This window comes from Diplodia corticola, assembly GCF_001883845.1.
Source record: "Diplodia corticola strain CBS 112549 chromosome Unknown scaffold12, whole genome shotgun sequence".
Taxonomy (NCBI): domain Eukaryota; kingdom Fungi; phylum Ascomycota; class Dothideomycetes; order Botryosphaeriales; family Botryosphaeriaceae; genus Diplodia; species Diplodia corticola.
This window is the reverse complement of record NW_017971491.1, coordinates 172,368-187,645: the sequence shown is the minus strand read 5'-3', so window position 1 is coordinate 187,645 and position 15,278 is coordinate 172,368. Positions and strand designations below refer to the sequence as shown.

The 15,278-nt window shown below is 57.4% G+C and overlaps 7 protein-coding genes across 7 annotated transcripts; 3 read left to right on the top strand and 4 right to left on the bottom strand.

The window, feature by feature from the left end:
• Window positions 1–125: 125 nt before the first annotated feature.
• On the top strand, window positions 126–1,467 carry BKCO1_1200061 (uncharacterized protein; the record flags this gene model as incomplete). Its single annotated transcript, XM_020270735.1, has 2 exons — window positions 126–185; window positions 250–1,467. 2 exons carry the CDS (start codon window positions 126–128, stop codon window positions 1,465–1,467), a joined length of 1,278 nt encoding a protein of 425 aa, XP_020132497.1.
• An 88-nt stretch (window positions 1,468–1,555) lies between these two features.
• On the bottom strand, window positions 1,556–2,821 carry BKCO1_1200060 (uncharacterized protein; the record flags this gene model as incomplete). The annotated part of the gene is made up of 1 exon (XM_020270734.1): window positions 1,556–2,821. One exon carries the CDS (start codon window positions 2,819–2,821, stop codon window positions 1,556–1,558), a length of 1,266 nt encoding a protein of 421 aa, XP_020132496.1.
• Window positions 2,822–3,660: 839 nt separating this feature from the next.
• Window positions 3,661–4,094, bottom strand: BKCO1_1200059 (mitochondrial chaperone; the record flags this gene model as incomplete). Its single annotated transcript, XM_020270732.1, has 3 exons — window positions 3,661–3,802; window positions 3,854–3,981; window positions 4,044–4,094. 3 exons carry the CDS (start codon window positions 4,092–4,094, stop codon window positions 3,661–3,663), a joined length of 321 nt encoding a protein of 106 aa, XP_020132593.1.
• A 1,173-nt stretch (window positions 4,095–5,267) lies between these two features.
• Window positions 5,268–5,753, top strand: BKCO1_1200058 (ribosome biogenesis protein rlp24; the record flags this gene model as incomplete). Its single annotated transcript, XM_020270731.1, has 1 exon — window positions 5,268–5,753. The coding sequence occupies one exon, from the start codon at window positions 5,268–5,270 to the stop codon at window positions 5,751–5,753; it is 486 nt and encodes a 161-aa protein (XP_020132594.1).
• Window positions 5,754–7,106: 1,353 nt separating this feature from the next.
• On the bottom strand, window positions 7,107–9,418 carry BKCO1_1200057 (protein phosphatase pp2a regulatory subunit a; the record flags this gene model as incomplete). Its single annotated transcript, XM_020270730.1, has 9 exons — window positions 7,107–7,445; window positions 7,500–7,837; window positions 7,911–8,011; window positions 8,065–8,209; window positions 8,262–8,376; window positions 8,433–8,927; window positions 8,982–9,133; window positions 9,192–9,297; window positions 9,356–9,418. The coding sequence occupies 9 exons, from the start codon at window positions 9,416–9,418 to the stop codon at window positions 7,107–7,109; spliced, it is 1,854 nt and encodes a 617-aa protein (XP_020132599.1).
• Window positions 9,419–9,967: 549 nt separating this feature from the next.
• BKCO1_1200056 (phenylalanyl-trna beta subunit) lies at window positions 9,968–12,191 on the top strand (the record flags this gene model as incomplete). The annotated part of the gene is made up of 7 exons (XM_020270729.1): window positions 9,968–10,020; window positions 10,164–10,204; window positions 10,260–10,279; window positions 10,330–10,406; window positions 10,459–11,900; window positions 11,969–12,086; window positions 12,146–12,191. The coding sequence occupies 7 exons, from the start codon at window positions 9,968–9,970 to the stop codon at window positions 12,189–12,191; spliced, it is 1,797 nt and encodes a 598-aa protein (XP_020132600.1).
• A 614-nt stretch (window positions 12,192–12,805) lies between these two features.
• BKCO1_1200055 (phd transcription) lies at window positions 12,806–15,265 on the bottom strand (the record flags this gene model as incomplete). Its single annotated transcript, XM_020270728.1, has 1 exon — window positions 12,806–15,265. The coding sequence occupies one exon, from the start codon at window positions 15,263–15,265 to the stop codon at window positions 12,806–12,808; it is 2,460 nt and encodes an 819-aa protein (XP_020132601.1).
• Between the last annotated feature and the right edge of the window lie 13 nt (window positions 15,266–15,278).

The window sequence follows — 15,278 nt, the reverse complement described above, 5'->3', positions numbered from 1 at the left end:
CAGTCCAACCCCACTCGTAGCTTCCATTCATCCGCACAGACGCATTATAAATCCACCACCATGTACGCCTACCTCCAGATCCAGCGCCGCCGCGACCAGCAACTGCGCGAAAACGGCCTCTCGCAATGGTTCACCCTGACCGCCCCGACCCTGGGCTCGCCATCCGCAACATCACCGTCGTCGGAGTAAGTTTTTTGTTTCCACTCACACCACCACCGCCGCCGCCGCTAACATCGTTTCCCCAACCAGGACACATACCTCGCCCAGTCCATCCTCGACGCCCTCGGCGAGCTCGACCCCCCGCGCCAGCTCACCCTCTTAATTCCCTCCACGGCCGGCCCCTCCGCCCACTCCCCGCTGCTCTCGTCGTCCACCACCACCACCACCACCAACCACCACCACTCCGACTCCGACTCCGACTCCGACTCCCACCACTCCCACCCCCACCACCCCATCCGCCACCTCCCCGCCGACTTCTCCTCCCCCTCCAGCCTTCGCGCCGCCCTCGCCGGCCAGGACCTCGTCATCAGCACCGACGGAGGCGGCGGCGGAGGCGGCGACTACTACGCGGCGCAGACGCGCCTCGTCAACGCCGCGGTGCAGGCGCGCGTGCCGCGCTTCGTGCCCGCCGAGTTCGGGGCCGACTCGCTCAACGAGCGCGTGGCGGGGCGGCTGCCGCCGCACGCGCAGCGGGCGCGGTTGATTGGGTTTTTGAGGGCGATGGAGAGTGAGGGGAAGAGCGGGGACGGGACTGTTGCGGGTGGGGATGGGGATGGGGATGGGGATGGGGAGGTGGGTGGAGATGAAGGTGGGGGTAAGGGTGGGTGCTGTGCGGATGGGTGTGGGCATGGGCATGGGCATGGGGATGCGGAGGGAGACGCGGTGGAGGTGGTGCAGACGAGCGGGGGGTTCGACGACCCGTTTTCGTGGGTCGCGGTCGCGGCGGGGGCGCTGCTGGGCGCGCGGCTGGACGACCTGGGGTTCGACATCAAGTGGCAGAGCGCCACCGTGTACGGGGACGGGGACGGGGATGCGGGCGGGCGGGATCGGGCGTTTTTTGCGGTTTCTTCGCTGGCGTGGGTCGGGCGTTCGGTTGCGCGCGTCGTCGAGCGCTGGGACGCGGTTCGGAATTCTTATCTCTACGCGGCGGGCGCCGTCACCTCGGCCGACGAGGTCGTCGCGTGCTTGCAGGCGGCGACCGGCAAGGAGTGGGCGGTCGGCACGGCCGATGTTGCCGAGTGCGTGGCTGAGGCGGAGAGGTGCTTGCGGAGGGGCTTCCCGGACGCGGGCATCGCTTTGATGGAGAGGAGCGTGCTGTACGATACTTCTCTGGGCGCTGTGGATTCCTTCAGGACGAAGAGCGCGAACGACCTCTTGGGTTTGGGCCGGGAGAAGGTGGAAGACATAATCATTGGCGCGGTTCACGACTTTCAGAATCACGGAAAGGCCGACTGTGGTTGCTCGTAGCATTATCGATTTGGATCTTTATTGTTTGATATCTTTGAATGTGTGTGAGGAAGCCCCATATCTGCCCATGGTTTCTTTGATCCTTGCTCTAAGCATAGCTCGGGATATAGCCGTGGAGTGTCTTCAAGGCATCGGCTGAGGATCCACCCGCATGTAGTGGCTGTAGGCATCGTAATCCTCGGTTCCCTCCCACGGGGACGGCTGACCAAACTCCCCCGTTGACGGATGACCAAACTCCCCCGTTGACGGATGGCCAAACTCCCCCGTTGACGGGTAACCCACCTCCCCCGGGGACGGTCGACCGATACATGCAATCCGTTAAATGTAGATCATCCACTTTCGATGCTGTCAGCATCGAGTAGAGTATTCGGCGCCAATCTCCTTGTATCAAGTCTGCAAAACAAAATGAAATGGACCGACAGTTTCTCAAATGTTTTCGCACGAAGAGGAGAAGGTCTTCTTCAGTGCAGGAGAATCTGCTAAGAGAGCAAGTGGTGAGGTTGGCCCAGGGTGCAATGGCATTGATAGCTCCGAATACACCGGCAAACGGTGTGTTGATCGAGAGATCCAGACATTGGAGCATCGGCATGGCGGAGAGCATGTTTACGGTCCGAGCCACGTCTTCGCGGGAGCGTATGAAACTCAGTCCTATATCCATCTTGAAAGAGCGCACTGATTGCATACAAAGACCGAGAGACTGGAAACGTTGCTCAGGGATTCTGCGCAGGGCCGGTTTGTCAAGGGTCCCATGATCCACAGAGAAGCCTTTGAGCTGCTTCGCGCTTGCGATCATGGCGGAAATGACTTCGTCGACTCTGAGGAGCATCTCGTCATAGTCGACCGTAAACATAGTGAACGTGCTGTGCACCGCAAGTGGGTTGGGATGACGGGCCACCACCTGGCGAAGCTTTAATTCGGAATAAGGGCTCCTAAAATAACCGATGCGAATCGATTCCAAGGCCGGAAGATTGCCTAGAACCGACGTAAGGATTGCAGTCGTATAGCAAGTCGTACGTCGGTCGGCTGACAGGAGGGTGTATGGAGCCTTGGCATAGGGTGGGAAAAGTGGACGATAGTTATCGGCTGGATTGGGAGGATTGAGTTGAACATCGACCTTGATTTCCTTGACATCACGGCTGTATATTGGGTGCCTCGAAAGTTCGGAGAGAGCTCTCAGGTCATGTACATCAAGTGATGTGGTCCTGGATGTGAGGAACGCCCGCCTGAAATGGAAGTCTGACGCGGCTCGGAGTGTGTGGCAGGAACGTCGGAGGTTGAGAATGTCTTTGTCATCCACGAACGATGCGATGCTGTCGAGCAACTCAAACGGAAGACTATCCAAGCGGGTATCCATCTGGGAGGAACTTTGGTTGTCTTGTGAGTATCGCTCTATGTGGCTATCGTAGTGTTCGGGTTCAGTCGTTCGTTGCTTGGGCTTGATGTTGCCGGAATCTTGAAGCGCAGACCTGAGGCGAATAATAAATAGCTGAAGGTATGCAAATTCTGACCGAGGACAGCTTGCCTATTGCCTGGAGTCATGGGTGAAGCCCATGGGTGAGTGCGTGGATCATACCCATGGATTACCGCACGACTAGCCGCCCCAGCAAAAAGTAAAGCACTCTCATTCCACCAAAAAAAAAAAAAAAAAAAGCCCCGAGCCACTACAGGGCCAGTTTGCAGAGTAGCGCATGAGCTCCAACGCCAGGCATGAAAGGTTGAGATCTCCTCAAAATGTCGAGGTCAGCGCATTCGCCGAATGTATGCGTCTGAATGTATGCTAAACCCATGTCCTATAGCGGTAAGGTTGCAATACGAAAACCGGTCTTGTATCCATATGGAGGGCGAGAAAGGGTTAATAGAATAAAGGAGTTAGAAGGGGAAATGGCCCTGGACAGGAGAGCGTCTGGTAGGAGAGTGGAGAAAGAGAAATGCGAAGATATTCAACAACTCATGCTCAACATCATGACTGGCAACTCGATTCCCGAGAAAAAGAGGCTTCAGGCATATACAGATGCCTCAACAACTATTCATGTAGTATAGCCGCGAAGGCTCACAATCCGTCGCAACATCGAGTGGTGATCCCATAACGCCAAACATGCACACGAAGCCTCCTGAACGCCGCGCTGTGACCCTTTTGTGTCCCCGCACCTAAATATCATACACATGCCGCCGGCTTTAAGTGGCGGGTCGCGCTCATGTGCGGTTGGTCTCCAAAAACTCCTTCGCCTCGTTAACCTTGGTAGCGAGATATGGACTTCCGCCGCGGTCAGGGTGGTTGAGCAGCATAAGCTGCCTGTGCTTCTTGCGAATGAGCTCCTTCGATAAGCCTCTCTCACTGTGGCGGCGGTTAGTCCGGCGTCTAGTATGCACATGAGCAGTGACGTACGGAAGCTCGAGGATGAGAGCAGCCTCCCTCCTGTTCATCTTGGGCTCGAATCCGCCCTTGTAGAATGCACGACCCAACGCATTCGTCCCACCACGGGCTCTGCGGAGAGCGACAAGACCAGCCCTGCCCTGCGAAATGTCAGTATCTGCGCACAGTCTGTCGCGACAAGCCGCAGGAAGGGCCCACGCACGAAGAAGGCGGCGGCAGCCACACCGAAACCTATCGCAAGCGCAGACGCCATTGTGAAGTATGAAGTGACGGGAGGACTGGAAGCAGCGATGTCGCACGGGCGAAGAAGGCGTCGAAAGCTGCGGGCGAAGGCGTCGGAGGAGGGCGGCAAAGATGGCCGAGGTGGTCCGTGCGAAAATTTTGTCTTGGCATTTGCAGAGGCGTTGGGAAACTTCCTTGCCGCCGCATCTTGCACCACTGCCCGCCGACCTGCGCTTCCCCCGCTCCGCACTCCACTCGACCCTGTCCCGGCCAGGCACAACGTCCCTGCTGCCTTGCGCTCCCCGACAGCGCGACCGAACATCTGCCAACACCACCGGACACTTCGAGCCTTGAAATCGCACATCAACCGGCACCATGAGGATTGAAACGTGCGTCCTCTCTCACAGAAAGCCATGCTTGGTGTACTGACTTGAATGCAGTTGTTCTTTTTGCTCTCGTACGTCGTGTCCGATCCTCGCTCTTCGCGCCTCTCGGCCGGATCACTCGCTCATACAAAGCTATGGATGGGATGCGGAAGAGAAACAAATGACTGACGCTTTATATAGGGCCCTGCTACCCTAGCAAGGGTATCAGCTTCGTGCGCAACGGTACGTTTGCCTCTCTTTTTTTTCCCCCTCAATCGCAGAAAAGATAGATACATCGGCACAAGAGGAAGGTACAAAACGCATGTCGGAAATGGACGCCTGCTTGCGGGTCCCTTGCCCAAATATCTATGAGCAAGGACACCGAAGACTTCGCATGCGGAATGGCTTGTCCGTTACCATGAGCAAAATCAAGTCTCCTGGGGTCGGAAGAGCTGGCCGTGTCGAGACCGGGAAAAGCATGATATCCGGACCATTGCAGCGCACCTGGCTACAATTCTTGAGAAAAATCCCAGAAACGGGAGAGTATCCATGAATTTCTTCGCTGTCAACGTCATGCGGTTACTGTCCCGATTCAACGCGCGCAACAGTACCACTGAAGGAACGCACACAACGACATGCTTCTAGTCGAATTATCCACTGTTCGGACCTCCCAGCGCCTTAACGCCGTTGACCATGCACCCAAGTGGATGAGGCGGCTTTGACTATACCTCTTGTGCTCATAACATCGCTTTGATACCTTGAATAATCACTGACGCTCTGGGTTTATAGATGCAAAGATGTTCCGCTTTTGCAGATCGAAGTGCCACAAGAACTTCAAGATGAAGAGGAACCCCAGGAAGCTGGCCTGGACCAAGAGCTATCGCGCGGCGCACGGCAAGGAGATGACGGTCGACAGCACGCTCGCCTTCGCCGCGCGGAGGAACGTGCCCGTCCGCTACAACCGCGACCTGGTGGCCAAGACGCTGCAGGCGATGCAGCGCGTCGAAGAGGTGCGCCAGCGCCGCGAGCGCCTCTTCTACAAGGAACGCATGAAGGGCAACAAGGAGCGCCAGCTCGCCGCCGACCGCAAGCTCGTCGAGGAGAACCAGCACCTACTCCCGCCGGAGCTGCGCGACGAGGTGCCCGAGCACGTGCGCCAGAAGCTCGAGAGCATGGAGGTCGAGAACGGCGAGTTCGAGGACATGGACGAGGAGGTCGACGAGGAAGAGGAGAAGACGCGCGTCCGCGCCAAGGTCCCCAAGGCGAAGAGGAAGCAAAAGCTCATTGTCGGCAAGGGCGTCGAGGACATGGATGTCGACGAGTGAGCTGGTACTGGGGTACGGGGTCGAGGTTTTCACAAGACGGCAGACGGCATTCTTGGGCGCAGGGATGGGCAGCAAGATCGATGACTACCCACAACATGGCGTTCTACGGCGCGAGGGGCCCGGAAAAGATTGAGAAAGAACAAATCGGTTGTTTGTTTCCGTTTCATTCGCTCGCGAGGCTGGGAGGTAATCGAGAAGTACAGAACATGGGGCGGAATCAGCATCATAGCTTCACGTCGAGTACGACGTCCGGTAGAAAAAGTGTCTTTTTTATCTCCCCTTCGATCGAGAAGTCGCAACAGCATGTGTGAATGAATGATCAAGGGCATCTTGTAAAAGTGCACATGCCACGTGCGCGCCCAGAAAGCCGGCAATCTCATCACACGTCCCAATGAAGAAGAAAAAGAGAAAAAAAAGACTTGTACATACATCCACAGCACCCCTACCCCCCTTCCGCTGTCGTGCTACCGACCGTTATATTCCGCACCCGCCCACCTGGACCCTTCCACCTTTAGGTTCACACTCGCCCCGGGCTCGCCACCTTCCGCTAACACGGATGCGGTTAGGCAGAAACCCGCTTGGGGGTCGCGGAAAGCACTCCGCCCGCGCACGTCATATTCGCGCGCGCGCACACCCGGCCCTGCGGTGTCTGGGTTTCTGCACAGGTACCGTACATGTACATAGCCGCGCGTCAACGGAGACGCGAATGATATCGTCACACATGTTCAATCGTTGATTGATGCATCGTTCTCTCGGGACCAACGGCGTTCGACCAGCGCATAACGCACACCAGGGAGGGGGGGCCTAAGAGGGATAAATGAATGGAATACCGGTTCGACATGTTGACGGGATGGGGCTCTAAAAAGCAAGACGTTGACGCAATATAATGCAACTAAGAGAGGACAAGGGACTTGCCAAAAACAGTGGGTGTGCTCGAGAAAGCCATGTTCATAAGTTGTTGCCTTAGGGCGAAACTCAAAAGTCCCAATTAATAGTAGTCCGTAGGCTGCCGTCTTTGCTTCTCTCGCCAATGTCAAAGAGCACCCCGGCAGCGAGAGAAGGAGGAAGAGAACAGCGGGTAGGACTCTACAAAAGTTTGCTGGTATTCCCTGCTATCCATCCATCATCCAGCATCACCCCCACGTTATTCTCTGAAGAAGCCCCGCCGTCCCCCTGGTATCTGTCTTTTTTTCGGTTTGCTTTTAGAAAAAAACAAGAAGCCAGAAACCATCACGTGCACATGCACACTCCGGGAACCCAAACCACAATACTCATCCATCATTGCCTATTCTGTGACGATGCCGAGTTCGCTAGCTAGGGTGCTGAGAAGATTACATTGCGATCTCTCTAGATCTAGGGCTCCGTGTGCATAGCATCCGTGAAGCTATTCGCCGCAGTGGTGGCGAAGTACCGCACGTCGACATCGTCATCCTGCTGAAGCTTCTCCAGGCTGGGCAGGATCGAGTTCTGGATGAGGTCGTGACCACGTTGCGATCCCTCGGGAGTCGTGCCGGACTTCTCGAGCTCAACAATGGTACCCGTCTCCGGCAGACGCTTGAGAACGTTGATGAGCACCTCGTACGACTTGGCCACGTTGAAGCGGATGTTGGGAATGCGGTCATCAACAAGCTTATCCATCATAGGCAAGATAGAGGCCTCGATGACGTTGAGACTTAATGCGGGTGCGAGCGTCTACGGATCTGTGTTAGAACACTGAGACATACTGGACCAGCTGGGAAAACTCACAGAGATGGCGAAGCAAGTCGTCATGCGGTAGAGATAGTTCGGGTGAGCGCCCATGGCCATGACCTTCGGCACAATGGCCTCGTTCGCCCAGTCGACGCCGAAGACCTCGGTAAGCTTCTTAAGGTTCTGAGTGGAAGCCTCGCGGATGGAGAAGACAGTGTCGCCCAGCCAGCTCATGCATAGGCTGCTCAGCTTCTCATCGAAGAACTTAACACCGAGCTGGCTAGCCAGAAGGGGAACGTATTCGATGATGGCGAGGCGCACACGCCATTGCTTGTCTTCTGCCAGCTGAACAATAGCAGGGAGAAGGGACTGGGAAAGAAGCTCGATGCCGATGACTAATGTTATTGGTACCACTGTTAGGAATCGCGGGCATGCTCTCATGTGGGGAAAGTCTCTTGGAATACTCACCATCGTTGACTTGCTCCAGCTTCGAGATGATGTTAAGACGGACGTCGGGGAACTCATCCTTCAGCATCTGAAGGAACATAGGAAGGAGGTGCGTAATAGTCCTATTGCGCATCAGCACCTGACAGTTAACCAGATCCACGTGCGCTATGCTTACTCGTCCTTGCCAAGAATGGGGGCAAGACCGCTGATCTGAGTACCCAGAGCAGCGCGAACGTGCTGAGACTGGTCGGAGACCAGCTCCTCGATGTTGGGCATAACCTCTTGGAGAAGAGTCTCCTTGCTGAGGAGCCTGCAGAAGCCTGGGTGAAGTTAGCGCAGAATCAATTTCAGGTCACTTTGAGCAGCTCATACCAGGGATCTGTCCCGCGATAGCACTCCGCACCTCCGCCTCGGTGTCCTTCACAAGCTTGACGAAAGCCGGAACAAGGTCCCTTGTGATGAGCTCCTCTTCCACAGCCTTTGCAATCTGCATCGCCAGTTCATCAGCACAGGTCCATAATCTTGCTGAGGCAAATATGTTACCTTCTCGAAGCGGTCTGCAACCATGTATCTCACTCTCCAGCTCTTGTCCTCAAAGAGATGCCTCAGCGCCGCAAGCAAAACTCCATGGCTCGTCTGCTCCTCCTTCGGGACAACCTCCGCGATAGCAATCAAAACGTCAACGGTCAGAAGCCTGACACTGTCCTGGTCGTCGGTAGTCAGGCGCTGGAAAAGCGGGATCATGTCCTCGATAACCGTCTGAGGGGGCATGCCGGCCTTCACGAACTTCGCCAGGTTGTTCGCGGCCTGCCTCCTGACCATGGGCGTGTCATCGTGGACAAGCTTGCCAAAGTGCTGTCGGAGGCTCTCCTGGGCCTGGGCAGATGCTCTGGGATAGGGCTCCACGTAGAGGCCGGTGGCGGAGATCTTGGACGTGAACCAATCGGCGGTGGAGAGGCGGATGGTGAGGGGCACAAAGTATTCCTCGACCTGCTGCGGGTTGAGCTCCTGGCAGACCTTGTTGAGCGATTCAACGGCCTATGTCGGGTCAGCGCGCTGGCAAGTGCCAATTGGGGAGGCTGGGGGACAGACCTTCTCCCTGACCAAGGGCTCTTCAATGCCAGCCAAGTTCTCGAGCGGCGAGATAAGCACGTGGCCGTACTCGGGGCCGCCAACGTATTCTACGAAGTTGCCGAGCTCCTCGCTCAGAGCGGTGAGGACCTCGTCCTCGTCCTCGACAGATTCTGCACTAGGTCATCAGCGTGTGCGCGCGGGCCCCCGTTGGGATGTCTTGCGACGCACCATCGAGGAAGGGTATCAACTCATCCCGCGTCCGCTCGGCTCCAAGGGCCAGGGCAATGGTGGACAGGCGGCGGATCGCGTTCAGTCGTAGCAGAACGTCATCGTGCTGTAGAGAAAGCATCAGCCTGAGGAGCGCGTGGGGCGGAGCAAAGAAGGCGCGGTACCTTCAACTCGTCAATGAGGACGGCGATGGGGTATAGCTCGTCGGACTGGTTAGGTTGGTCCATGGTGGAACACAGCGCGAGCGGGTCGGCGTCGGTAGGGGAGCGGATGTGAGGGCGTTCGGTCGCGGATTCAGGACGGGGTGACGTCTGTTGTGCGGTGGTGCGCAGGGCGGTGGAGGGGGAGCGGGGAGAGCGGTGGCGGTCGGAGGTGGGTGTGCGAGCGATGCAAAGCGACCCGGCGTGTGGGGGGAGCCAGGTCTGGCTGTGTGGGAGGGGCGGTGGTTATGTTTGCGGCGGGTGTCTCTGGTCGAGTGTTGGTTGTTAGACAGACAAGGCGATTCGTGACGCACGGACACGGGCGCGGGGCGGAAGCTGTCGCGCATCGAGAAAATCCACAGCGTGATGACTCTTCCGCCGCCAACGCCATTAACCACCGCGTCCCGCCAGCAGAGCGCACGCCCAGACTGCCCGCCCGGCTGCATTCCCAATCCAACGCCCCAGACGCCCTCGTCCGCTGCTGCCCTCCCGCGCCTGCCGGCCTGAGCCTGCGCACCTTCCTCACCACCACCCCACGCACTCCAGAGCCCCACCGCGCGCCGCGACCGGGTCACGATGCCTACCATATCCGTGGATAAGGCCGAGCTCTTCAAGGCTCTCGGCAGGGAGTCAGTCAACCCGACCCTTCGCCGGCATCCGCCCCACTGCTGCAGCGAGCAAGAGCGTGGGAGACACCGGCCCCCGGTGTCGGGCAGCGCTGGAGCAGGATGCCGGCAGTGCCTGGGCGAGCATGAGTGCTGAGACAGCGCAGGTACACCACCGAGGAGTTTGACGAGCTGTGCTTCGAGTTCGGTACGCTGGCATTGGCTGTCCTCTGCTCTGAGAACGGGAGCTGACCATACCGCAGGCATTGAGCTCGATGAGGACGTAAGGCCGACTCTTCCCAATCCATGCAAACACGGGCTGAACCGCACCAGACCACCAACTCGAAGCGCCCCATCGTCGACGGCGTTGAGGAGCCGCCGCAGCTGAAGATCGAGATCCCTGCGAACAGGCATGCGCCGTCCCACCCAGACACATGAGAGCTGCCGGCTAACCCCCCGCAGATATGACATGCTGTGCTACGAGGGAATTGCCCAGAACCTCAATATTTTCCTCGGCAGGCAGCCGATTCCCAACTACAGATTAGTGGCTCCCGCCGGCGGCGAGCTGCAGGTCATGAACGTGGACAAGGAGACGGCGAGGATAAGACCGCTCGTTTCGTGCGCTATCCTGCGCAACATCAAGTTCACCAAGGACCGCTACGAGTCCTTCATCGCACTCCAAGACAAGCTCCACCAGAACCTTGCGAGACAGAGGACGCTTGTCTCGATCGGCACGCACGATCTGGACACCATCCAGGGCCCCTTCAGCTACGAGGCACATGCTCCAGAGGACATCAAGTTCACGCCGTTGAACCAGGACAAGGAGATGAATGCGAAAGAGTTGATGGAATTCTACGACAAGGACAAGCACCTCGGACGCTACCTGCACATCATTCGGGACTCCCCAGTCTACCCTGTCATCTACGACGCCAACCGCACCGTCCTTTCTCTGCCGCCCATCATCAACGGCAACCACTCGAAGATCACCTTGGACACCAAGAATGTCCTCATCGAGATTACTGCTCTCGACAAGACCAAGGTCGAGATTGTGAACAACATCGTCTGTGCCATGTTCAGCCTGTACTGCGATGAGCCTTGCACCGTCGAGCCGGTCAAGGTCGTCTCTCCTCACAACGGCGAGAGCCGCGAGTCGCCAGATCTCACCCCTCGCCAAATGCAGGCGGAAATCGACTACCTCAACCAGGTCTGCGGTCTGAACCTGACTCCCGAAGAGCAGTGCAAGCTTCTCCAGCGCATGTCGCTCCAGGCTACTCCGTCGCAGAGCTCGCCTAAGCACCTCGACGTCGCCGTCCCCGTCACTCGCGCCGATGTTCTGCATCAGTGCGATGTCATGGAGGACCTCGCCATCGGCTATGGTTTCAACAAGCTGCCTCGTGAATACCCCAACAAGAGCGCGGCCGTCGCAGCACCACTCAAAATCAACAAGCTTGCTGATATCGTGCGCTCGGAAGCGGCTATGGCCGGGTGGTCGGAGGTCATGCCGCTTATTCTCTGCTCGCACGACGAGAACTTTGCGTGGTTGAACCGCAAGGATGACGGCAACACTTGCGTCAAGCTGCAGAACCCCAAGACCCTGGAATACCAGATTGTCCGCACGTCACTGCTACCCGGTCTTCTCAAGACGATTCGTGAGAACAAGCATCACAGCGTGCCCATCAAGATTTTCGAAGTCAGCGATGTTGCCTTCAAGGATCTGTCCCTGGAGCGCAAGAGCCGCAACGAGCGCCACTTCGCTGCCGCCTGGTACGGCAAGACCTCCGGTTTTGAGGTCGTTCACGGTCTGCTTGACCGCGTCATGCTGATGCTCCGGAGCGCCTTCATCACACATGAGGATGCTCTTAAGAACGAGAAGCTCGGCGGCTACTGGATCGAGGAGGTCGATGGTATGTTTGTTATTCTAATTAAATTACCCCTACCGTAAGTTTCGTGAGGCTAAGTCCATCATCACCAGACCCGACCTTCTTCCAGGGCCACGCGGCAGCCATCAAGCTTCGTCTTGACGGCAAGACCCACGACATTGGTGTCTTCGGCGTCCTGCACCCGACCGTGCTCAAGCACTTCGAGCTTCCGTAAGTCATTCTGTTCTGAGAAGTCCCTTCAGATCTGGTATCCTAACACTCCAGCCTAGTTTCCCCACTACCGCGTTGGAGCTCAACCTCGAGGTCTTCTTGTAAGGAAAAACGGTTTCAATATAAGCGCAATGTCTCACGAGTAGCACAAGAATATGAAAGACAAGTTCAATGACGTGTAGATCCCCCAAAAGCTTCTGCTTGGGACGGTTAGCGTCATTAGCAAGCTTCACGATAGACAAAAGAAAAGGCAGAGACAAAATGATGAACGTTTGAGAACATGCGCTTTCGGGGATCGGTAGTGATATACCGGTCACTTTGAACAAACATGCTGACCAGATGCTGAAGTCCTGAATGCTGAACGAGATTGGATTTCTCGAAGTGAAGACGTTTTAAAACTAGAATGCAGGGCCGTGGAAGACTTGGACTTTTCTGGCAGCTTTCCCATCCAGTAGAACGCCACCGCCCACCACTCGAATCGACCCTCGGGGTCGGTCGATTCCCTTCCTTTTTAGTTGTGGCTCCGATACGCCGAAGATTCCGTTTGCCCGCCAGTAGTGTGTGTGCCCCGTCCATGACCAGCCCAAAGGAGGGAGGTGGATCAGCGAAAAAGGAGAAACGCCTCCCAAGATGCACTTCATGTACCAAAAACCAAAAAAAAAAAAATCAAGAAGAAGGAGCAAAGCAGCCCACAGTTCCTCCCACGAACTCGCTCTCACTCAGTCCAATACCTCTACCCAGCCCTCCTTCACCCCGTCTTCGCCTTCCATCGCGTCGTCGCCGCCCTGCGCTTTCCTTTCCTTGCGCAGGCCCACCAGAGCGCGGTGTCGGATCTCCCGCTCGTCGGCCATCAGCTCGTGCAGCGCGTTCCTGGCGACGCTGCTCTCGAACGAAACGTCGTACTGGGCGATCTTGACCCACTGCGTGTGGCGCTGGCAGCGCTTTTTCAGGCACACATCGGACTGTGCCAGCAGCTCTGAGAGGAGCTCCTGCTTCTTCGCGTCCTCCACGTCGGTGCCGTTCTTCGTCCCCGTTCCGTTGACGAGCGGCGTGCCATCCACGGCGGCGGCGGCGGCGGCGGCGGCGGCGTCTTGCATCACGATGTCGTCTTTGTCCTGGTCCTCCGGTTCGGCGTCGAGCGTATCCTTCCGGAAGCAGGCGTTGCCTTTGGGCGTCGCGCGCCACAGTGCAAACTCGCCTTCGCTCCAGTTGAGACGTGAGTCGTAGCCGCAGATGTCCTTGGGCTTGACGCCTTCGCGCTCAGCCACCGCATTCACTTGTTCCCGTACCATGAAGACTAGGCGCTCACGGTCCTTGAGAAGCTTGAGGCGTTTGTTCAAATCCTCGATCTCTTTCTCGATTTCAGCCACACGAGCGGCATCCGGACCGGATAGGGGTGCTTCCTGGTTGAAGGTCGGAGACGAAGGAGATGCAGTGGCAGGCGGACTGAGCATGCTGTTACCCAGATCCTTGAAATGGTTAACGTCGCGAGCAGAAAGTGTCAGCGCTTTGAGGTCACGAGCAGACAGAGTTGCACCACGCGGCCCGGATGTGCCATCCTCCTCTGTATCCTCACCGTCGACGACGCCGTCCGTGTGGTTCGTCTTCCTCCGCTCGCGCCTGGGCTTTTGAGAAGTCGAGGCTGTCCCGGCTTGACTGCGGAGGTTTGCGGCGAGCGACTGGAAGAACAGTCTGCCGCACTCATCGGAACAGTACTTGCTCTGCTCATCTCGCCTTGCCGGACGCCGACACCCGTCGCGCCGGCACATGCGCTTCCATGTGGTGTAACCTTCTCCCGCTTCTGTACACCTGGGACAGAAATACTTCTCGATCAAGTCACCGTCCGACTCTTTGACATTGACGCACTTTCCGTGGTACCAGTCCTGGCAACTTCCATCGCAAGCAATCATCCACGTGTGGTTATCCCCCTTGCGACATATGCAGTATATTCCGTCATCCGAGCCCGACTCTTCGTCTTCGTCTTCGTCGGCGGTTTGGTGCGGAGGCGGCGACGATTGTGCTGCTGGCGAGCTTCCGGCGACTGGAGTGCCAGTTGCAGACTTTTTAGATCCTTTCGTTTTCGCAGCTTTCGCAGAGGGCGTGGGTGATGGTCTACCTTGGTCGTCCTCAACCTTTCGCTTCTTGCTGCCCGGCTGCTTTGGCCCAGTGCTACCCTTCTTCCTGACCTTGCTGTCGACAAGTTTTCGCTTCTTCGGCCCAGTCGGGCCGGCGGGCGTGGGATCCATCGTGGGTGCGGTCGACGGTGTTGCAGTGGAAGCCTCCCGGCTCACTCCGCGCAGACCGTGTTCGTTCCTGGCGCTGGCGACTGCTCTGAGAGTTTCTACTTCGAGGGTGCCACCGCCTTGCTCGGTCTTAAGTGCGGCTTGTGCGGGTGTTGGCTCCCGAGATGTTGCCGATGGCTCGAGCTTGACTTGCGGAGTGGGTGAGTGGGATGGCGCCTGGAAGACGGGTATATCTGCGGGGAAGCTTGATGGTGAAGGCGCGCGTATTTGATCAGTCGTGGGTTCTTCGCGCACAAAATCGGGCTCACGGCTTTGCGCCACAACATTCAGCAAGCCCTCGCCGGCTTTCGATGAATCAACTTCCGACGTGGAAACAACCTGCGACGCGTCGCGTCCGTATGAAGTGTCCTGAGGCTGTTGTGGCTCGTTGCTCGGTCTTCTCTCAGGAAAGGTTCCCAGAGCGTGGATGGGTGGGAGGACATGTGGATTCGATGACATAGATATCAGCGACTGTCTCCGCTGTTCCTCGGGTGACTTTGATCGATGGTGATATTGCTCCAGCGATGGTGAGTGTTGTTCGGGAGCTGCATCAACCGAGAGGGGCTCCACAGGCACAGCTACAGAGGCATAACTACTTGCTCGGCGCGCTTCCGGATAGTTCTCCGATTGGACCTCTTGTTCACCGTTTGCGGATTGGGTGGATGTAGGAGCATGCGCGAAGCTGTTGCGTGGCGACGGATCGGTTTGGGCAAGGCCCGTCAGCGCGTCGGCTGCTTCATAAAGCGCGTCGGAGGCATTCTCAAGCGTTGACGTGTCCACCGTGGCAGGCGCACCGGAGGTAGGGGCCGGCGGGGCCTGAGTCGCCTCGGAGGGATGACGCTTCGGACTCGATGGCTCAGAGGCGGGATTCAACAACGCGGAGAGTTTGAAGCTCATGATTGCAGTGGCG